We start from the raw sequence: 25,306 nt of genomic DNA, 5'->3' as shown, positions 1-25,306 counted from the left end.
ATGGATTTCTAATAACTAAATTGGCCCTTTTTTAGAATGGAATATCGACAAGATTCATCTCGCGCTTAGGAATAATAGGGATATAGTCATCATTTTTCATATATAATGACAAAACGTCATTAGAATGTCCCGGTACTAGGTAAAAATAATTAAAAATTTTGGCTAGCGCTTCGCGCTGGCATCATTAATAAAGTGTGCTCCACACCTACTTCACAATTTTCCTACACAGTGCTTGAAAATAGTGCTTACATTTATCCTTTTTTTCAGATCGGAATATAATTTTTTTCAGCTCGTGCTTCGAGCTGGCTTTATTGATCTTCATGAGTAAAAAATGTGTACAGAATGTCCAGATTCTAGGTCTAGCTCTAAAACAGGCGCACGCATGTTTATTGATATAGGCAGCTTGTTGTTTAATTAAAACGTGCTTAAATTATCCAGTTTCAGATCAGAATATCTATTTTCTGCTCGCGCTTCACGCTCGCATTTTTAATATAGGAAGATACCCAACTACCCATCCTTTTCATGATTTACAAAACATGAATATTGTCCCGTTTCCTACAGGTCTAAAATCTAGAATAGCAGACAAGAGAAGGGAAGTGAAGACAAGAGAAGATATGAGAAGAGAAGAGAAGAAAAGAGAAAATAAAAGAAGAGACATGCTGGGAAGAGATAAGAAGAGAAGAGAGAAGGAGAGAAGAAAGAAGATGGGAAGAAAGAAGAAGATAAGAGTGAAGAAGAAATGACGGAGAGAGAAAGAGAGAGAGAGAGAGAGAGAGATAGAGAAAGAAGCAGGCAGAGGGATATTGCAGTATAGTAGGCCTATATGCTTTCAAAGTCCACATGATATGGTAATTAACATCATTAAGGAGCTGTGGATCTATATAGCGGAGTCACGTCATAGAGATATAAGGCATTTTGTCGAGAACTAATTATATAATGCCCCAAGCATTGACTTACATGCCTCAACAAACCGACCGGGCCATCAGAAAATAGGTTTTGATCCAAAGACTAATTTTTTTCAGGTTGAACTCCATTGTTCGGTTCGACAAACAGAATAGAAAATCATATTTCCAATCGCCTATTATCTTACTCAGACTCAGTGTATATACTCGTGTATATTCTCGCTGTACACTATATGTTATACTGCGTTCGAAATCGACGTCGAAAATGGAGTTGAATGTACTTGGAACCACGATGTCGTTCACTTCGTTCCTAGTCCTGATCACCATCGTTGCAATCATTTTATTCTTACTGTAAGTATGGTGATTCTAATAAACTTTGTTTGAGAGTTCTTATTAAACTGACCATAAAGTCAAACGTTTACATTTTGGTATTCTCTACCTAGTCATGCTAGTCATTTCTTCACGTTTCATAGAATTGTCATATAAATTAGGACACTAAGTTATTTGAATCTAGCTGATTGGCGTGATCTATTAATTTGAGGCAGGGGGGGGGGGGGGGCCGGGGAATCTTCAGGAGACTCTTTTCCTCTCAGAATATATACACGTACATGTTCAAGATTTATCGTTTAATGCTCTTGCCTTTTATCTTTCGCTTCCTCTTTTTCTTCCCCCTTTCCTAATTTTTTCACCCATTAAAACAAATAAAATAAGAAGGCACTATGGAGTTGCCGTTTTCAATCTAGGTATTGTAAGACCAATTGCGATATTATGTTACAAACAGTAGCGTAATGAGCCTAACATTTTGAGGGGGCGTATCGGGCAAACGTCATTAAAATTTGCGAGTGAGCGAAGCGAGCGAGCAAAAATCTAGATATTTTCATATGAATATATCCAATTTTGTGATAGAATTTGACATAATATTCAGAAAATAACATCATATTTTACCATTCTCTCATTCCTTTTCCTTTTTTGGCTGAGACATGAACAATTGGGGGTGGGGGGGGGGGCGGCGCTTGCCCCAAGACCCCCTCCCCGATCTGTACACCACTGGTTACGAATGTTTTTTACGTTGACTCTTGTGCAGTATAAACAAATGTTCATAGCTATATATATGTATATATATGAATGAAACTTATCAGCTAGGACGATGAAAATTTCACATTTTGTTAGGGATAAACGTGCTCTTACATCATATCAAGTTTCATAATTGAGTCAATATTTGATCTATCTGCCGTCATGACTCATACCAATGGTGAATATAATTTCAGAATTCAATTGTAATGCATGAGCGCAAGCTGTATGGCATCTCCTTATTTAGACACACACGTCTGTGTTGTTCCTTGTTTACCGAGCAGAGCAAAGGGCAAATACAAATATGAACGAATATGTAGGCGAATAAAATCCTGCCGGTGACTGAAAATAGTAGCTCAGTGTCATGACTTGTAGCGAATCAACTTAAATACCCCCCACGTCGGTTTTCCCTAGACGAGAGCCCCCCCCTTTCCCCTCCCCACCCCTCAGTCGTATGCAAACATACGGTTATGGACCCATTCCATTGCATAAATATTTGGCCTAATTTCTTGTATGAGAGTCCGAGTGTTGCGTCACAATGATAAAACAAACAATGAACAAGTATATCATGAAGGAGTAAAAATTATGATAATTATATTAATGATGATTATGAAAATATTAAAATGATATCTAAGTAAATCCTCTAATTTGTAACTTTAGTCAATGCAATCTCTTATAACGATGATAAAAGCTAATGATGCCGACGATAATGATAACAATAGTAGACCTATGATAATATGATTTGATTTGATTTATTTTATTTCCACATTTCAAAACAAAAACAAAGTATATACAAGTATAATAATTTTTTTTTCAATATTACATAACAGGCAAATATTTTTTTAAACATAATGAATAATGTACATAAATCATTATAAAATATCAACTGTACTGCGAAAATTATATCTATATATACATTTTCTTTAATTACTGAACATATATATATATATAAATGTGGGAGACCTCCATCTTAAGCTTGGAGCTTGAAAGTGATGGAGGCTTCGAAAGGAAAGGGGATAGAAAACCAGACTGCATAGTATACTACATTACTACTGCTGCTACTACTACTTCAACCAGCGGGGTAACAGGGGTCGGTGGCCAAGAGGGGGGGGGGGGGGGCAAGAGCCACAAATTTCCCGGTCATATAGCATAGTAACCTCGTACTAGTGAACAGGCGTAATGGTGTAATGAGGCAACGAATTTGAGAGAGCCAGATATTGCGTATCGGGCAGAATTTATCTTGAAAAAAATGTTGCGAGCGAGCGAAGCGAGCGAGCAAATTTTTTGACATTTTTAATACAAAAATTCAATTTTGTGATAGATTTTGACATGATATCCAGAGAATATATATCAATCTTTTCTCTTTCCATTCCTTTTTTTGTGGTCTGTACGCCACTGTGAACAGGATTTGTTGCGGCAGTAGCGTGAAGAGTAAAAAAAACAAACATGGCGCATGTGCTAAGAAGCTACTGAATATAAATCCCGAGCGAGCGAAGCGAGCGAGAAAAAAAATCATATTTTCATGAGAATCTAACTTTGAGATATTTTTTGACATTATATTCAGTGAATAAAATTATAGTCCTACACTTTTCCTTTGCTTTTCTTTCCTCTTTTTTTTCTTGTTTGCAGAACTTTTTGGGGCCATGGCCCAACCCTTCCATACTCATATACGGTAGTGCTTTGCGGTTGGGGTCCTGGGCGGAGCCCCCGGAACTTCTTGATATCAAAGCCATTTAAACCTCACAGATTGCCGCTATTTTTAATCTAATAGCGGGTATATACAGGATATAGCTTTTACACAACATATTTATTCAACCCAGTTGCGTAATGAACCAAATATTCTGAGGGGGCAAAACATAGCGATATGGGAAAATTTGTAAAAAGTTGCCAGCGAGCAAAGCGAGCTGGAAGAAAAATTAATTGTCAATTGAAATTAAATTCTAATTATGTGATAGATTTTTCCATTATATTCAGCAAATAACACATTTCATTGTTTCCATTCGTTTCATTACATTGTCTCCTATAATTTCTTTTATTTCCCCTTGGGTGTGGAACCAAGACCCCCACGCATGTACGCCAGTGATTGAACGAAAAGCTTAATGTAGGAAGGGTCCCTACAGAGGGGCATTATATAGAGCCATTTGAATGTTAGGCCTGTAGATGAAGAGACCCTACTGCGTGGGGTCTGGGGCAAAGCCCTTGGTAGCTTTTTGCACAAAATTAGTAGTACTACTACTACTAATGATGATGATAATGATACTAATAATAATGATAAAAATGATATTAATATCAGAAGTTTTGGCCGATGCAATCATATCCACACTACGCAATGACTAGAATAGATGAAAAAGGCGGGGTTTCCCCTAAGAAAGGAATAATAGGAAAATAATGTATTTCAACGCTATTTTTTTTATATTCAGCTATGACTACTGGGCACACACTTACTGGAAGCGTAGAGGAATCCCATACGAGCCACCCTCTCCCATCATGGCAAATGCAAAAGTATTTGCTGACGTGAGTATATAGGCCATGTTATTATATCATATTTATGATAATAGGCCTATGTGTAAGAGTTGATGGTATATGTAAACGAATAAATTCAAAGTGTTTAATTTGAGTATTTTTACATTGCAAAGATGAATTCATATTGCTTTTCACATTGTTCCACACTGTGAACACACTGGGAACACACTACGAACATAGGGCAAACACACATTGAACACACTGGGGAACACACATTGAACACACTGAGAACACACAGTGAACACACTGGGAACGCACTGTGAACACAATATAAACACACTGAAAACACACCGTGAACACGCTGGAACCACGCTGTGAGCACACTGCAAACGCACTGCAAACACACATTGAACACACTGCCGACACACTGGGAACACACTGTGTTCCAATTAGCAACTAATAGTAAAACTTGACTACATTCTAGTTCCGTATGGCCATCTGGTGCATCATCATGCCAGAATAGCATCAGCTGCACTCGGCCATCAATGAAAAATATATAACGGAGTACACATATTGAATGTGTATATTTTAACCCCCATAACACATCTATTTTCCCCGTAAACAGGGCGCTGTTCAGGCTTTCATAAACATGGAGAAAAGGCATGGACGAGTGTATGGGTAAGTACTATGATTATTTTTTTTCCAAGATGAATGTTTGGCCTATAGGGCCTGTATATGCCATATCTGTGATCTCTACCCCCCCCCTTCTCAAAAAGAGAGTAAAAGTTATATCTAAAGAGGTTGAACTAAAGCCAAAAATTTACATGAAAGACGTAGTCCTTTATACACGCCATTCAACGCAACGTTTTTCACTCTACCTCACTATATTGTTAACATTATTATTACTATTCTTTTTCTTTTAAATTTCTTGTTATCTCTAAGTTTGTTCTCTTTTCGCACCCCGGTTATCGTCATTGGAGATCCTGAGATGCTGCGATTTAACGCAACGTTTTTCACTCTACATCACTATATTGTTAACATTATTATTACTATTCTTTTTCTTTTAAATTTCTTGTTATCTCTCAGTTTGTTCTCTTTTCGCACCCCTGTCATCGTCATTGGAGATCCTGAGATGCTGCGATTTATCACTGTGAAGAACTTTAATAACTTCCACAGCAGACCAGTAAGTTTCCAAACTATTTTAAAACATACACACTTAAAATCACTGGAGAGTTTTAAAATACATTCTTATTTTTGCTTATCATTCTCTCCTCCCGTTTCTTTTTTCTCTTTTTTTTTGGTCACGATCATTTATCCCGTTTCGTAGCGTTTCACATACTTGTATACTTAAGTTTGTGCCAATGGTATATTAGCCTAATGTTTTTTTACAAGCTTTGCTTCGATTTATTATTGCCAAACAAACTTATTATATTTAATCTTTTCATGTTTTGTTTTAATAATATTGATTTCCTAGAAAGCTCGCGTCGCAAGTAAGAAAGATGAAGTGATAAATGAACCACAAGGGAGGGAATAAACAAGGGGTAATCAGTAGAACCTACAATGAAATCCTAGGCAAAAAGAGAGGCTTGTCATCACTTAAATTATAAGTGACTATTCAGAATTCAGGAAAAGGAATAGTCGTATATTTCACACAGGGGGTGGGGGCATGGATAGTTGCCTTCTGTCGTCATAATACTGTAGAAAAAAGGGGATTTATTGATTCGCAATCAATTATGGACTTTAAGTGAGGATTTTAATTAATGGGTTCAATCATTTCCCATTAGGAACTACCACAAGCTAATTACGAGGATCTAAGAAGTATGGTGTCTATATTGGAAGGCCAGCGATGGAGGGAAGTGAGGAACATTCTTACACCAACATTCAGTGCAGCAAAGATGAAACAGGTGAGATATTAAGACTTGGTAAATTGCTCATTATCTAAACACCCTTCTTCTACTCTCTCATTGGTCTCAACCCATGTGACTTAATCCTACTTTTAACCAGCTCGTTTACTAAAGGATTGACCAACCAGTTCGTCTTATTTCCAGTCGGCCTAGTATGGCTTACTCATTATAAATACGTCTTATCAACTTGGTGTAGCAAAACTTAATTGACATGATGAGATGAACTGTTAAAGAATCAATTTTTTAAGTTGACACAATTAAAAAGTTATATGTAGACGAAGAGGAAATAAGAATGTGGTCGATAAGGATAGGTTTTCTTATTTGTGGAAATGATATCACGTAAATATCTTTACATCAAACCAAAGGTGGTATTCTGTTCAATTTGTAGGCCGACGACTGAAGAATACATAACAAAAAAGCGGTTTTTCATTATTATGATTAACTGGAATCATGAGGAAAAGCCACAACGCTAAAACGCTGGTGTTAATTTAACACCAGTCTGGTATCTATATCGGAAAAAACAGGGAAGTGTTGAAACAACACAAGTTAAGAGTCAAACCGATATTGGTTTATCACTGATTGGTATTGTTGAAATGCCTATCTGGTGTTATCCTAAAGCCGATGTTGTGCCCTTTCAACACTTATCTGGTGTTTTTTCTATATAAATACCGAGATAGTGTTAAGTTAATACCGGTATTTTGCAGTGCTTGTTTTCTATCTTTGTTTATATTACTTTACACCCTGTACTATCTCAGTGTCTGTTGCACTGTGTACTACGTTACCAAGCACGTGCCACTGACTTACTTGACTGACTTACATGACTTAGGTGCATAGGACGGTGTGTCCCTTTGCTCTCCTACGGGTGATCCTTTTCCATTCAGTTCTACCCTGGGCTAGGTCTTCAGCATTCAGTAGAGGGAGACCCACATACGAACATAAATTTGTAATTTGACATTCAAACCTTTATTCGTTTAGTTTCTTTTTTCTTCTTGATTCCTAGATGTCAAGTCTCATAAACGCCAACGCTGATTTCTTGGTTAAACACATCGGCAACCAACAGAAAGAAAAGGGATGCATCGAATGTCAACAGTGAGTTTTCATAATCCAACTAAAATCGTCGAAAATATTGCAGAAAATGGCATTCTCAGTATATTTCGGTTCGATAGAATTCTGAAATACTTTAGGATACATATAACGTACATGTTAATGCTAGGTATTGACTCATTTCCAGGAACGCCTTATTCTCTACCAAGACTAAAATGTTCTTCAAATTTGAATTCTGAAGATGACCAATGTCCACTCCTGTGAATTGACAATAAACAAATTGAGCGTGAAACAAATGGGAACGGGGAGGTTGGCATGGTTGGGGGGGGGGGGGTGCTCATGATATTATTGGGTTTCTTCATGAGATGTACTTATTTTCTTGCAGACTTTTTGGATCTTTCGTCATGGACACTGTTGGAAGCTGCGCATTTGGTCTTGACATCGACTCACAGTCCGATCCTGATAACCCATTTGTGAAGAACGCGAAAAGAGCCTTCTCATTTGACTTCAAGAACCCACTCTTTATCATAGGAGGTATAATGTGTCCCACAAGAATAATATATGTGAAAGTATTTTAACTTGTTAATGTATCCAAAGAGGTAAATGTTTTATAAAAATTCAGAGTTCGAAAACCGTTAAGACAACATATACCGTAGGTTAGCACTTTGACCAGCAGTGGTGCGGATACTGTATTTATATTATTATTATTGTGCAACTGTTTATATAAAAAACAACAACAGCTGATTATATGAATAGCAATGGTGATAAATCGCTCTCCCGCCTGACACCAAATTGTTTAAGACTTGGAGAATCGATCACCATACGTTTTGCTATCCCCTGCATTCCAGCTACAACGTCACCTTCAGAATGTTATGATTCTTTTTCCTATTTACGTTGTAAGGTCTTATTCCTCCTCTGGGAAGACTGATGGCCCGTTTTAGGATCGCAACTTTGATCCCTGTCGATGTGCTTGACTTCTTCAAGGACATTAACAAGAAGGTTGTCAGCATAAGGAGACAGGCAACGCCTGATGCAAATTCTAAGGTATATCCCTTGCCTTTCTGTTTTGAAGCTGTTTGATGATGGTGATGGGAAAACAGGCTATTATGGCCGAACACTGAGTTGAGGTACCTTATGATATGATTGTGATGGTTACGATGACGACTAGGAGAATGATAAAGGAGATGTCGATGATGAAGGTACTGATGAATCTGGTGTTGATTATGGTGATAGTGATGACGTGATGAATCCTATTAATGCTGGTGGCAAATGATGACGACATCTATAATTACAATATTGGCAATGAATATTTGGGCGTTGCAAGAAATATACATTCAATTCCAAATATAGCGCAATTCCCTTTCATCAAACTAAAATTTGTTGTTGATTTTCGATCAACTGCATCTAACTTTCTTGCAAAGCAAAATTACTCATGATATAGGGACGTACATTGAACGTAAGATTCATGCAACATCATTAATGACTATCTTTTTATTTCAGTCTAGAGCTCCATCCCTATGTTCTTCTCTTTAATTGCTGTCTTTTCTTATTTCAGGCTGCCCTGCCTGCAGGCCTTTCAACCTCTAGGTGTGCCCCACAAGCTTTGCATTTTAGAATACAATTGTATTGTTTTCTACAGTGATGTTTAGTTTATTTTGATATTTATCTATTTATCATATCGGTGATTAGCTGCTACGTCTTTATGCACATGATCATTGAAATGTTATGTTGCATTTGTGTTATTTTTGTCAGCCTATTTTGATTGGCTTGTAAAATAAAGATGAAATGAAATATATGAATGAATCTTTTCTTTTCACGATTCAAAACACAGAGGGTAGATTTCCTGCAACTGTTACTTGATGCCCAGAAGGAAAACAAAGATGACAAAGCTAGCACCCCTGTAGAGGAAGACGAGGATGACATCCATGCTGATTTAGATAAGCATCACGATGTCCATTATCACACCAACAACAGTCTGGGCAAGAGGGCGCCACTCACTGATCAGGAAGTGTTTGGACAGGTGCGTGTGCCTTAGTGGAATCGAGGGGGGGGGGGGGGGTGGCTAAAATCTTTAATTGGCAAAATCAAACCATTTTGTTTCGTTAATTTGCATTTATTTTTTCCAGACCCCTCGACTCTCAACTCCCCCACTTCTCACTTTCTTCCTTTGCCACTGTCTACCAAATAAATGCATATTTTCGTACTTGGTTATTCTTCTACGCTCTACCTCTTTTTTAAAGTAGAAATATATTGAAAATCATAAAAATAAAGAATTATATATCAAATTAAAGGGGAAAATAAGAAGAACACGATGGTGTACATCATTTATCATGGAGACCGATGAAACTCACTTAATTGATAGTTTAAAGTTCTCTCTCTGAATGCTTCAAACACGCACAATTACGTCCGCGAAATTGGGTTTTTTTGATGACGTGTATAAGTGCACGAGAGACGTGATTGGCTCTCCAACGTCAAGCTCCACTTGCATGCAAAACCTGTTGCGAGGTTACGTTTTCTCCACACTGTCACTGAATACTTCGATCACGAAATGAAAGAAAACCCAGAAGTTTATCTAGATTTTGGATTTTCAAATTTATGATTTTGAAGATGAAGAGAAAATTAATGAAGTTTCTAGCTCTAGTTACGTGGATGGAAGTAAATTAGGGGAATTACGCCTATGATGATGAGTCGGACAATTCAACTTGCATGCCGATTCGCTCATGCAGCTGCTAGTGCTAGCTGCACGTACCGCGGGCCAAATAAATCCATGAAAATGAATTCCAGCCTGACCATCCAGACAGAGTCTCTTCCCTCATTTACTCTAAAGAAGGAAAATAATGATATAACTGTACTTACAAACAAGTGAATATATCCGAATCCGAAGACAAATCAACTCAACGAATAGCAGCAGACGATATGCACCGACGATAAACTTCACGTGGCTGGGATAAATTGTCACTCGTTCTGTTAGGTATAATTTCTACCTCATTATTTTGACAAAATTAGGAATATCGGGGAATTATTTATCTATATAAAAATATAGTAACACTTCGTACTATTTTTAAATTACGATAAAACTTTTTTTGAAGCAAAAAGTTGAGGTAGATTACAATTAGATGTAAAAGATCATCCCCAACATGCGTAGCTCGTATGTGATTGTAAACAAACCATCCAAAATGCCGGTTGAGAGCACTGATCATCTCTCCCCTAGTGGAGAGATCAGTGGTTGAGAGCTGTGCAACACTCCGTACTCTCTCAGCTCAGCCAAAAGCGAGCAAGCAATGTGTGTTTGTGATGGTTTCTTTACATACGAGCTACGCATGTTGGGGATGATCTTTTACATCTAATTCTAATTTACCTCAACTTTTTGCTTCAAAAAAGGTTTTATCGTGATTTAAAAATAGTACGAGGTGTTACCATATTTTTATATAGATAAATAATTCCCCGAGTCTCGTAATTTTGTCAAAATAATGAGATAGAAATTATATCTAACAGAACGAGTGACAATTTATCCCAGCCACGTGAAGATTATCTTCGGTGCATATCGTCTGCTGCTATTCGTTGAGTTGATTTGCCTTCAGATTCGGATGTATTCACTTATTTGTAAATACAGTTATATCATTATTTTTCTTCTTTAGAGTAAATGAGGGAAGAGACTCTGTCTAGATGGTCAGGCTGGAATTCATTTTCATGGATTTATTTTGGCCCGCGGTACGTGCAGCTAGCACTAGCAGCTGCATGAGTTGGTAGCGAATCGGCATGCAAGTTGAATTGTCCGACTCATCATCATAGGCGTAATTCCCCTAATTTACCTCCATCCACGTCACTAGAGTTTGAAACTTCATCATCATTCTCTTCATCTTCTAAATCATCAATTTGAAAATCCAAAATCTAGATAAACTTCTGGGTTTTCTTTCATTTCGTCATCGAAGTATTCAGTGACAGTGTGGAGAAAACGTACCCTCGCAACAGGTTTTGAATGCAATGGAGCTTGACGTGGGAGAGCCAATCACGTCTCTCGTACACTCATACACGTCATCAAATTCGAGTCAATTCAGAGACCGCTGGGAGGCGTATTTCGGAGAGGCATTTTAGCGCTTTTTAATTGGCGATTTCCACCTTATGTATTACTTTCGTTATTTTTGAATGACCAAATGATAATCTCCACATCATGAACTTTCCACTGATGTATAATAAGGCCATATTCATAATCAATATATTTCTCCTTTAAGAACTGAAAAAATGTTATAATGTTTATTTCAATTAATATTATTTTTATTATTCGTATGAGGCGCCGAATGTACCAATATTATATAGAACAATTATTTGTTATATAATCATTATTTATTAAATAATAACTATTATTTATATATAATTTACATTTTATTTGTAAATAACTACTATTATATAAAATATAATTTCTAATTATTTATATATAATTCCAAGTAATACTTCATTATTTGTAAATAATAATAGTTCGACATTCCATTATTTATAAATAATGATTATTTGTTTTTCATTATTTATAAATAATGATTATTTGTTTTTCATTATTTATAAATAATGATTATTTGTTTTTCATTATTTACAAATAATGATTATTTGTTTTTCATTATTTATAAATAATGATTATTTGTTTTTCATTATTTATAAATAATGATTATTTGTTTTTCATTATTTATAAATAATGATTATTTGTTTTTCATTATTTACAAATAATGATTATTTGTTTTTCATTATTTATAAATAATGATTATTTGTTTTTCATTATTAATGAATAATGATTATTTGTTTTTCATTATTTACAAATAATGATTATTTGTTTTTCATTATTTATAAATAATGATTATTTGTTTTTCATTATTTATAAATAATTTGTTGAGTTTTCCATTATTTATAAATAATGATTATTTGTTAAATAATGAAAACGTCTACTTCATTATTTATAAATAATTTTTTCGAGTGCACCATTATTCTCATTATTTATAAATAATCATTATTTAATGTTCGAGTTTTCCATTATTTATAAATAAAGATTATTTGTTAAATAATGAAATATCTACTTCATTATTTATAAATAATAAGTTTGTTTCAATATCCCATTATTTATAAATAATCATTATTTATAAACAATTTTTACAGTTTGCCATTATATACAAATAATCATTATTTATATACAAATAACCATTATTTATTAAATAATGCCATTATTTATTAAATAATGCCATTATTTATTAAATAATGCCATTATTTATTAAATAATGGAAAACTCGCTATAACATGCAAATGTGGGACCGCCCATGATATGAATATTCATGATGCGATTTCCTTTTTCGTGATTTTTCTTCACAAATTTTTGTCCATTTCCTCTTCATAATGACATTTCTTGAAGCAATTTTCTAGGGATATGGTCTGATTGTAATATTCTTCATTTCTATATAACTTCGTCTTCGTAGAAATATCAAAAAGTGTAATTTTATACGATTTTTCCTACAGTTCACAATCCCCATAGGCGCGCGTGTATCGTAGGGACAACCGGTGAATCGACGGAGTGCTCTTCATCGAAATACTACGTTGGTTGGTCCCCGGAAGTGGCGGGCGGAATTTAGCCCGAATCCTCGATGGAAGTCGATCAAGTGCATATGAGCTGAGAGAGTGCAATATCAGTGTACTTGTACAGGCCCTTCTACTTTTTATAAATATTTCTTGTTGCTTTTTTTGTTAAGTTAATTTTTCCTGGTGTAGAGATAAGTTTCAGTTCTAATAATGCACTTCAAATACATTTTGGAGTGTCTGTTTGAGGCGTTTGGGGCGATTTCACCCTGGCCCCAAAATGCTCGCATCGACAATACGGGGGCATGATGACCCCTAAGTTTTTAAAAACTTATTTTCTATTGAAAATTATCACAAAATTCACCAAAAGTGTGCACGAAAGCCTTCGTATTTCACTTTTAAAACTCCAAAAAGTGCCCAAATGACAAGCTTGGTCGCTTCGCTGTGTCGCTTTCAACTTGAGAAAGTTTACGCGTCTGCTTCCCCCCCCCCCTCCTCCGAAAGAAATTCTGTATACGGCCATGCTCTAAAGAGCCTGGCACATTGATTTATGTATACTTCATTTTCATTATTTTTATCTCATTATCATCATGGCCTTATGCAGAATTTTTTCCGGGGGGGGGGGGGGGGGGTGGGGGGAGCAGGACGCGCGTAAACTTTCTCATAAAAATCTTGAAAAAGCGAAGCGACCAAGCTTGTAATTTGAGCTTGGTCGCGTCGCTGTCTCGCTTTCAAGATTTTTTTGAGAAAGTTTACGCGCGTCTACGGTCATGCTCCGGCCCCGGCCCCCCTGGAAAAAATTCTGCGTAAGGCCATGTTGATAATGAGATAAAAATAATGAAAATGAAAGTATACATAAATCAATGTGCCAGGCTCTTTAGAGCATGGCCGTATACAGAATTTCTTTCGGAGGAGGTGGGGGGGGGGGGGGAAGCAGACGCGTAAACGTTCTCAAGTTGAAAGCGACACAGCGAAGCGACCAAGCTTGTCATTTGGGCACTTTTTGGAGTTTTAAAAGTGAAATACGAAGGCTTTCGTGCACACTTTTGGTGAATTTTGTGATAATTTTCAATAGAAAAATAAGTTTTTAAAAATTTAGAGGTCATCATGCCCCCGTATTGTCGTTGCGAGCATTTTGGGGCCAGGGTGAAATCGCCCCAAACGCCTCAAACAGACACTCCAAAATGTATTTGAAGTGCATTATTAGAACTGAAACTTATCTCTACACCAGGAAAAATTAACTTAACAAAAAAAGCAACAAGAAATATTTATAAAAAGTAGAAGGGCCTGTACAAGTACACTGATATTTCACTCTCTCAGCTCATATGCACTTGATCGACTTCCATCGAGGATTCGGGCTAAATTCCGCCCGCCACTTCCGGGGACCAACCAACGTAGTATTTCGATGAAGAGCACTCCGTCGATTCACCGGTTGTCCCTACGATACACGCGCGCCTATGGGGATTGTGAACTGTAGGAAAAATCGTATAAAATTACACTTTTTGATATTTCTACGAAGACGAAGTTACATAGAAATGAAGAATATTACAATCAGACCATATCCCTAGAAAATTGCTTCAAGAAATGTCATTATGAAGAGGAAATGGACAAAAATTTGTGAAGAAAAATCACGAAAAAGGAAATCGCATCATGAATATTCATATCATGGGCGGTCCCACATTTGCATGTTATAGCGAGTTTTCCATTATTTAATAAATAATGGCATTATTTAATAAATAATGGCATTATTTAATAAATAATGGTTATTTGTATATAAATAATGATTATTTGTATATAATGGCAAACTGTAAAAATTGTTTATAAATAATGATTATTAATAAATAATGGGATATTGAAACAAACTTATTATTTATAAATAATGAAGTAGATATTTCATTATTTAACAAATAATCTTTATTTATAAATAATGGAAAACTCGAACATTAAATAATGATTATTTATAAATAATGAGAATAATGGTGCACTCGAAAAAATTATTTATAAATAATGAAGTAGACGTTTTCATTATTTAACAAATAATCATTATTTATAAATAATGGAAAACTCAACAAATTATTTATAAATAATGAAAAACAAATAATCATTATTTATAAATAATGAAAAACAAATAATCATTATTTGTAAATAATGAAAAACAAATAATCATTATTTATTAATAATGAAAAACAAATAATCATTATTTATAAATAATGAAAAACAAATAATCATTATTTGTAAATAATGAAAAACAAATAATCATTATTTATAAATAATGAAAAACAAATAATCATTATTTATAAATAATGAAAAACAAATAATCATTATTTATAAATAATGAAAAACAAATAATCATTATTTATAAATAATGAAAAACAAATAATCATTATTTGTAAATAATGGAATGTCGAACTATTATTATTTACAAATAATGAAGTATTACTTGCAATTATTTATAAATAATTAGAAATGATATTTTATATAATAGTAGTTATTTATAAATAAAATGTAAATTATATATAAATAATAGTTATTATTTAATAAATAATGATTATATAACAAATAATTGTTCTATATAATATTGGAACATTCGGCGCCTCATATATTCGTACCATGTAAGAGCTTTGATAATTATATTGACTCTACCTGGGCGTAATGTACCGTCATAACTCCTTACTACTGGACGAAGCAGGCATGGTATCGGGAGACAGGAAGTGTAGGTAAGAACTGGAACAGCACCTTGCCGGAGAGGTTCCATGGCATTTCCTCCGTTCTAAATTCCACACACTAATCGAAGGACCAAATTCAGCCCTTGGTTTAACACTATACACTTCTCTAAACCTGACTCTAAACCTAACATACAAACTCTATTGCAGCCCTAACCCTACATCTTACACGAAATTAAGACCGGAGCCATTGTCACAGGAGCAAATGTCGTGTCACCGCCAGGCAGTGGCGGACCGTGACCCGGAAAAGACAAAGCATTGGGGGGGGGGGGGGGGGCACAGCATTGTTCACAAACAATACAGTGCCCCTCCAATGCTTTGTCTCCTCCGGGTCACAGTCCGCTACTGCCGCCAGGGATGCCACAAAACGACATTGTACATTTAAATTCGATGTCATGCAATTTATATGACATACACGTTTTGTCACATTTACAGATGCTAATTTTCTTCACCGCTGGAGCCGAGACAACCACCACTCTCCTGGGGTACATCTTCTACGCCTTGTCAACGAATCCCAACATCCAGGAGAAACTTATCCTAGAGGTTGACGAGGTGACGCCCTCACGCGACAGTGTCGGGTATAAGTCAATTGCAACCATGCCTTACCTGGATCAAGTAGTCTGTGAAACGCTTCGGCTGTTTCCTCCCGCTGCTATGTGAGTTTGGTCTATTTTATGCAACCTTTTATAGAATAAATAAGTCTAGATGATATGCTGATTGTGCTTCCTGTAATTCCTTAAAAAATGATAAAGGATGCCTTTTTTTACCTTGTCAACCAAACGTTTTTGTTCTACGCCATTACCACAGTTCGAACCGGATGTGTCACGAGACATTTGAGCATAACGGTTTCAAGATTGAGAAGGGCACTCAGGTCTTCATACCAATTTACAACATTCATCGCGATCCCACGTACTGGCCAGATCCAGAGAAGTTTGATCCAGAAAGGTAATATCATTTTCTTTTTTGGAAACGTAGTGGTCTAGTGGTTATGACTCTCTCCTAGCAATCAGGGTATCGTGGGTTCCAAGCCAAGTGATGAGTAATACGATTAACATGAGCTGCTTGATGTCCAATGATCAGATCACTATGAACCAGATAGACATCTGCCATTGACCATGTTTACCACTTGGCTTGAGAATGTCCAAAAAGACCAAAGGTTTAAAAAGTATGAAAGCTTGCTCCTCAAATATATATATTTTATAGTTTGATGTGAGCACAATGAGACAATTAAAAGATGTTTTTTATACTTGAATGTTTAATCATTTACACATAAGGATCAAGTAGGCCTCATCAATATGGCATGCCTAGATCAGAATTCTGCAGCTTATATAAACATCTTGAGAAATGATTTGTCTCCGTTATGTTTGCTTCTTTTAGAGCAGGCTATCTGAGACTTTTTAGCAAATTAAGTGAAAAAATGCAAAGTTTAAAGTTACATTTTCTTATTATGTTATTCCCTCGCATTACCGCAGATTCACCAAAGAGGCCCGAGCCAAACAGCATCCATTCGCTTGGCAACCATTCGGTGCTGGTCCTCGTAATTGTATCGGTATGCGTTTTGCTCTCATGGAAACCAAGATGGCGGTTGTGCGGGTGCTTCAGAACTTCCGTTTTGAGACCTGCGCACAGACGGAAGTAAGTAATTACGAATACACAACCACTTTCCCAATAACTTTGATATAGAGGCCCGTATTCTGTACTCGAGTTTAAGTTAAACCCTGGTTTAAAGTTGTGGTTTAACTATGGAGAGCCAATTGGAGCACAAATCCCTAACAGTACACATTCAATTTATAACCTGATATGATTTGTTTGTTTGATATGAATTGTTTGTAATTGCCTGGGAATGATAACTCAGGCGCGGATCCAAGGGAGGCAGAGCCGGCCCCGGCCCCCCTATTTTTTGGCAACCAAAAAAGAATCCTTTTAACTTGACAGAAACGCTGAAAAAACCGAAAGAAAGGTACGAAGGGGTATTATACCCATGTTTAATTTACAGCCTCGTAACAGCCGGCCCGATCCCAGACCTACTTGCAGTGGCACTGCATTCTGTTAGTTCACAAACTGTAGGTAAACCACGCTACCGCAACTGCGTGCATCAAGACATTCTCCTGCACATGGGTCTCCTGCACCCCATCAACGGCCGATTAGCTCGATAGGAGGATTACCATATGTGCACAAGTAGGCTGTAAAACAGTATAACAAAAATGCTTAAAATATCCTGTTGCAGGCCTTAATATCAACAGATTTCGAGCTCTCATTAATATTCGATTGATAAATAAGGTAACAGTTTCACGAATTCCTAATAATGAAATATTGTCCCTTTTTCAGAATGGAATATCGATATCGACAAGTTTCATCTCGCGATTAGGAAGAGGAATAGGAAAAAATAGTCATTTTCATATGATGACAAAATGTCCTTACAATTTCTCCGGGTGCTTGGTCTAAATAATATTAATAAAAAAAAATCGACTCGCGCTCGCATCATTCAAGTACGATCCATATCCACTTCACAATTTTCCTACGATGCTTGAAATAGTGCTTAAATTGACCCTCTTCAGAACGCCTTCAATTTTTTTTTCAGCTCGCGCTTGCGCTTTATTGATTTTCATGATAAAAGAAATGTATCTAGAATGCATATTCTAGGTCTAAATCTCAAAAACACGCAGTTTGTTCTTTATTCAAAACGTGCTTGAATATTCCAGTTTCATATCAGAATATCAAAAGTTTTCCTGTCGCGCTTCGCGCTCGCATTATTAATGGAGGAATATACCCAATTAGTCATAATTTTTGTGATTTACGAAACATGAATAGTGTGTCCCGTTTTTAGGTATAAATCTCATTTTTTCGCTCGCGCTTCGCGCTCGCATGAAATGTTAAGTTACATACCTATTATGTATATGATTACAAAAAGTGCTTAGATTAGAATGTCCATATTCTAGGTCAAAATGTCATAAATTTTCAGCTCGCGATTTGCGCTCGCATTATTTGATTGTTGAAATATGTATTGTTTTCATGGGTAACTGCAAACAGTTCTTACGGTCTGTTTTCCATCAGGCCAGAACGTATATTAAAGATTTCTGCTAGCGATTCGCGCTCGCAGTAATTATTTAGTTACATACACAGCTTGTTCACGATCACAATCATTGCTCAGTATATTCAATTTTCAGGACAAAATACATGAAATTTCCGTAAAAATTAGCTCGCGCTCGTACTATTCAATTAAGGCGTATATGGCATTATTTATGTTTTTTGAGAATAAAGCTAAGAAGTGACCGTTAGGACTACTCCTGCAAAGAAACAAACAAAAATCAACTTTGAGCTGCCCATCTGGGAAAATATGGGTACATTTTTTTTCGGCCCCCCCCCCTATTGGCGAAAGCTGGATCCGCCCCTGTAACTGAAGTATTATTCTTCATTATGAAAGCAAAAGGAAACAAAATAGTAAACATAAGAAATATACAATACAAACATAATTTTTGAATGTTTGGCTCCCCATAATTTTAGCACAGAGTTAGACCATGGTCTAAGTTAAACCTGACTTCAGAATACGGGCCAAAGTGTCACCGTGAAATAAATAATTGGGGAAACGGCGCACCATACACACCACCTCTGAGTCCTTTTTTTCCTTGTTAGAAATTCTGTTCATTGTTTTTTTTAAATCATCATACCACTTACACCTAATTTTTTCCTTTGCAGCTTTTCCCCACATTTCGAAATATGACCTAAAACTAAAATTTCTGGGAATGGGATGAATATTCTCTTAATTTTGATGAAGCCGAGTCAAAGATAAGGGGGAAGATGACTTACTTTTCCATTTTCGAGCTAAATATCGGGTCATAATTATTTGCAAACTTCTCAGTAATAATATGCTAATTAATAAGTGTTATCGCAGTATTAGAACCTGTATCCTTAATTTCCAGTCAGTGTATCGGAATGTGCTGGGGCTAGTTGCAGAAAGAGATGCCTTTGATCACAACTTAAAACAAAAATCAAACGCAAGTCCCAAATACATGCATTTCATTGGTTGAAAATCAAGTTCTGTTTGATTTGTTGAGTAATTTCATTTGATCGCAACTCTTTCTGCAACGGACCCCTGATCAGACAAAAAGGTTATTTTGTTGTTGTTGTTGTTCTTATTTGTGGTGGGGTGCCCTCTCTGACATTCAATTTATGACTTCAATTTTTAAAATTCATCATAATTATTTTCATTTAGATTCCTCCGAAGTACGGCATGTCTGGCTTCCTTACTCCACCAAACGGTGTTACTCTCAAAGCTGTACCCAGGGCAGACAAAATTGTCTAAACGAGATTTCGATCAACCTCTATCTGTCTATAATCTAATTATTCTGCGATGTTTCACAAAGATTGTAAGTGTGACTTGAACTCGCAAATAAAAGAGAAGAAAAAAAAAACAGAAAAAAGCATGTGCTCGTCTGCAATAAAATTTGACTTAAGTATATCAGGGGGGCGTTTCATGAAAGGACTTGTCGGACGTTTTATCCGACAAGTCCCATTTATCCGACAGTTACCATAGTAACAGTACCGCTCAGCCAATCAACATCAGAAAAAGATGTCAGATCTGACAACTTGTCGGATGAAAATGTTGATGGAACACTCCCCAGGTCACACTCAAATCTTTGTAAAACATACATCATTCTATATGGCAGACTAAAGAGAATTAAACGGTAGAGCAATTCTAAATCAACTCACAAAGTAGTTTAATTTTACTTTATTCTTCAGATTATAACCTCTACCGCAAAACTTAGGCGTGTATATATACTTTAAATTACAACCAGGTGGCTGTTTCATAAAGCTGTTCGTAAGTTAAGAGCGACTTTAAGAACAACTGGTGATCCTTTCTTACGCGCAAAACCAACGCTAATGAATACCATTCGCCATAATAAGAAAGGATCACCAGTCGTTCTTAAAGTCGCTCTTAACTTACGAACAGCTTTATGAAACACCCACCAGTTTGATTTAGACATATCCAATGGTGTAAAAGATGCAGTATTTATGAGTCTTTCAACAAGTGGTGATTCCGTAGTATCATTCTGTCTTTGTTTCCGATAAAACGCCTGTTTAAAAGAAACACATTATGAGATAATTAAAAAGTGCTATGATTCATGACCTTTTCTGTATCATGTTTTGCAGTTCAATACGTATTATTAGGAAAAAAGAAAGAAAGAAAGACAAAAAAAAAAACTATTCAGAAAAACTAAGAAAAAATTAATGCGGTACTGATATATATTCTTTTCTCAAAATCTTGTATACCCAAATGTAAGCCTATCCATACTGCCAAAGCTTGTATAAATTTAAGAGACAAGTTGGACGGGGTTGTGCTTCATTTTTAACTGAGGCTCTAATGAAAATTTCATCCAATATTATTTTCTGCCTATCAGAAGTGAAACGTAGGGAGGTATTTGATTATTGTATTTTGGTTCAAACCCGAGATGTGAAATTCAAGCATAGGAACACTTACCTTTTAACCCTACTAAAGATACAGTAACACCAACCTAACCGAATTCAAACCGACGGTTTTTGGAAATAACCGTAATAGTTAGGTCGGTCTGGAGTCGGTTTCGCTGATTTGAATGTGACATAAATGACTCAAATAGCTTAGATATCATTTTTAATGCACCATTCATCCTTCATATTTATGTTTTCGATATTCAATTAGATTTTGCTTCATGTTTTTGTCAGAGTTGACTAGCAGTATTTCTTGAAACTAAGAGAATATATACGTTCTGTAAAGCGCAAAGATGTACAACTGTTTTAAAACATTTTATCAGGTTCTACTAGAAGTGATATAGTTTATGAAATAGATTTTATTCATCGTTATTAGATCCTGCTTAGAAAGGGTGAAATCTGAAGAAAATTAATAGAATGTATCGAAAGTTAGTAGAATGTAGTGACAATAATTAGGCCTATAAGAAATATAGCATATCCACTTCATTGTTTTTTTTTACTCTATACTGTAAGAGAGCTTTTAAAGAAAGATTTCATCAACGATAGATTTTATGTTACATAATATGACTTTGACATGAATAAAACTTAACGAATCATTTTAATAATCCTTTTCTTAGAATCCGTTTGTCTGAATTTGAAATACCATGTTATAAATGCTAAATAAAGTTTTGTTTACTTCCTAATGAATTTTCCTAATTTGATGTATTATTAAGATGAATTTAATGGCATCTTTTATGCGTTGAAGACTGGTATTTGATTAAAATGTAAATGAAGTAAGCCGCCTCCTGTAGCAGTTTATGAAAAATCTTATTATCCCCCTTCCCCCCAAAAGAAAATCCAGTCTAAAGGATGAAACAAATATTTGTTGCTGTAAAAAGTGCATTCAATGCATTAAACGGATAATGTTAATACAAATTCACACAAGGCATGCAAGTGTTGTTTAAACAAAGTAGGAACTGTTTAAATTTGATTTTGTGAAGGACGAGTCTATTCTGAGTAGGACAATACTGGCCATTTTGTAAACATGTATTTGAGATGAATGGAAAATTCGTTTTTAATTTGGTGAAACGTTGAAAATAGGCAGGAAATATTTGAAATATACTTTTTAAGGGTGTATGGGGTGGTACTGTTCGCGTATTTGTCATTAATAATTGTACAATCATAAAATGATTATAATGCATTTTCCTTACACATAATTCAAATACCGTACTCCTTTCCATTACATTTATTCTGAAGAGTCGTAGTTTAAATAAGTTTCGAACAGTTCATTAGTCGCCGCAGACCTTGTTTAATTTTCAGATTATCAAATCTTTAGAAAAGAAAGAATCTTATTTTAATTCGCGATAACGAACCTTCGGAATAATGCAAACAAAAATGTTGGATTAACTATTTTTTTTTTCGGGCCAACGAACATCTTGCTAGAGACTGTATCCGATTTTCATGTTTCGAAATGGCGAACCAGTGGAATAATGAACATTCGGAATAACAAACCAAAACCATCGAAATAACGGGCGCATCTGACTGTTCCAGGGGCCGCGGAACGGTTTTCAAAGTGAGGGGGGTGGGGGGCTGACCATGAAAAAAATCACAATCTTATGGTCATTTTTACGTTTTTGTACACGGTTTTGGAAAAAGTGGGGGGGGGGGGGGGGGCTAAAGTCCCCCAGCCCCCACGCTTCCGCGGCCCCTGTGTTCTATGATTTTTTTTCATTTGCTGTCAGATATCTTAGGACGGAGACATACATGCGTGTGAAAGGGCGTGAGGGTGTGGGATGAAAAAAAATCAAATGCAAAAAAAAAGTTATTAATAACAAAGTAATATGACTCTGTTGATATCATGTTTTACTTTCAAAAGATTAGGCCTAGAAGCAGGCTGGTTATGGTGACATGAGTTATAGTCAGTATGGTGAAATCGGATGGATTGAAGGGGAACCTCCAGGGCACTTGGTCCCGAAAGATTCGCTGACAAAGAAAAAAAGAGACAAAATAAAAAGAAAGAAAACAAAAATGAAAATAAAATTTTATTTTTTGTTGATTTTTTCCCCAAAATCACCAAAACAGATTTCAAGCTCATCATTTCTTTTGCTTGCTCGTGAAAAGTTTTGCCTAATCATGGTATATTCTGACCCATCAAATTTGTTTTCTCATTAAGCCACCTTAATGTGGTATATCTAAATTGATAATCCTACTATATTATGTTCGTAAATGAGTGTGTTTGCGCCCTCGAACAAGGGGTTTCTAAAGCGCAATATTTTGTTTTACTCAGACGATTATTGGCCGGATTTAGCAGTTTTACCCACGAGGTGCTACAGCAAGAATGAATCGCATTCCAGCCAAGTACTTAGGATGGTCCGGGCTGAACATATTTATATCTAAATACATAGAGTAGAATTCACTGAGCAAAATGCCGAAACTTTCATCAAAATCGGATAACAAATAAAGTTATTGAAGTTTAAAGTTTAGCAATATTTTGTAAAAACAGTCGTCATGAATTTTCATTAGGTGGGCTGATGATGTCACATCTCCACTTTCCGTTTTCTTATGTTATTACATAAAATCATATTTTTTTCATTATTTCATACTTGTGTGAATAATATGTCTCCCTTATAATGAAATAAGTTGCAGCAATAACTATCTAATGCACTATTCAGTTGTCAATCCAATTTTTCTAGTTCTTGGAGGAACAAATTTGAATAAACCTAATTTCATACAATAAAATAGAAAAGAACAAGTGGAGATGTGACATCATCAGCCCATCTAATGAATATTCATGACGACTATTTTCACAAAATATTGCTAAACTTTAAAATTCAATAACTTTGTTATTTGTTATCCGATTTTGATGAAATTTTCGGCATTTTGCTCAGTGAATTGTAATCTATTTATTAAGCTATACATACTTTCAGCCCGGACCATCCCTTTAATCTGGGTACGGTGTGATTAAAAACAGAAACTGCACCCACTATGTGGCACGGATCCCCTCCCACCCACCTACCCACTCACCCCACACACACGCACATGCACACGATTCCCCTTTTATGGAAATGGTATTGGAATATTGACAGATAGCAAACGAAATTTTCATCTAGTATTTCATCAACATTCGAATTGTTCGATTTCCTTTTTAGGGAATACTTTGTAATTGTGCAAATAATTTCGTCAGTTTCTCATTGTACTTTGGCCATGAAACGGATAAGACCTTTTTAGTCTACGAACAAAGTCCGGATTAGGACTAAAACGTAAGTATTTATAATAGTCTATGAAATTTGACATTGCATGAGAATATTGATAGAAATATTTTTTTTATCAACCAAAATAGTTAATTATAAACCAAAACAATTAATTAAAATTTGCAATTGATTGACGTCTTTGTCTAACGGCATAACCTGGGCACTATTACATAAAGACCGTAGCTTTTGAACTGCTATTGAAAAAATGTTATTATAACAAGTTTTTATAAAAGGAGACCAGATGAATGATTCCATAAAACCAGGATTTGTTTGGTGAGGAGGGAAACGGTGAGGGATTGGAGGATAGTTTTGAAAAGAAAATAAAAAAGAAAGAGGAACGAATGAAGAGAGAGAACATTTTCATATAATGGCGTATATCAATCATAATAATGAAGGTTTCATGAGAGCGTTTAAAACGAAACCAAAAATCATGTCACGCACACTAAAATCGAAAAAAAAACAACAACACACAAAACAAATTCCCCTCCGCGAAAGTACAGAGTTACCTCCGAAAACAACAAGAAAGAAAGAAAGAAAGAGAAAGAAAGAATGAAAGAAATAAAGAAAAAGAAAGAAAGAATGAAAGAAAGAAAGAAAGAAAGAGAAAGAAAGAATGAAAGAAAGAAAGAGAAAGAAAGAATGAAAGAAAGAAAAAACTAAGAGAGGATCCGGAGGGGGGGGGGGGCAGCAGGTGCCTGGCCTCTGGATCTGCGCCTTATGATGAGGGTGGGGGTACTCCTGGGACCAGGGATAAGTTATTCACATTGATAACAATCGACATGATTCTACTTGAAATGGTACTTGAAATCATATTGGTCATCTTGGAGCGGATGGGGCTCAATAATGATTTATAAATGGGGGAGGGGAGTGGAACTGAGGAATCTAAAAGATGCAAATTACGGTAAATGAGAATTAAGCAGAAAACTTTATAGATCAACCCCCCAAGATGT

General features: G+C 35.7%; 1 protein-coding gene across 1 annotated transcript; it reads left to right on the top strand.

The window, feature by feature from the left end:
* Positions 1 to 860: 860 nt before the first annotated feature.
* LOC129266425 (cytochrome P450 3A4-like) lies at positions 861 to 22,041 on the top strand. The gene is made up of 13 exons (XM_054904275.2): positions 861 to 1,253; positions 4,394 to 4,487; positions 5,062 to 5,114; positions 5,523 to 5,619; positions 6,221 to 6,340; positions 7,341 to 7,429; positions 7,770 to 7,918; positions 8,286 to 8,428; positions 9,216 to 9,404; positions 16,096 to 16,316; positions 16,468 to 16,605; positions 17,133 to 17,295; positions 19,874 to 22,041. Exons 1-13 carry the CDS (start codon positions 1,168 to 1,170, stop codon positions 19,961 to 19,963), a joined length of 1,632 nt encoding a protein of 543 aa, XP_054760250.2. The 5' UTR covers positions 861 to 1,167; the 3' UTR covers positions 19,964 to 22,041.
* The last annotated feature ends 3,265 nt before the right edge of the window (positions 22,042 to 25,306 follow it).

Source organism: Lytechinus pictus, chromosome 8 (assembly GCF_037042905.1).
Source record: "Lytechinus pictus isolate F3 Inbred chromosome 8, Lp3.0, whole genome shotgun sequence".
Lineage (NCBI taxonomy): Eukaryota > Metazoa > Echinodermata > Echinoidea > Temnopleuroida > Toxopneustidae > Lytechinus > Lytechinus pictus.
Note: the sequence above shows the minus strand (reverse complement) of the source record. Positions and strands in the feature narration are given on the sequence as shown.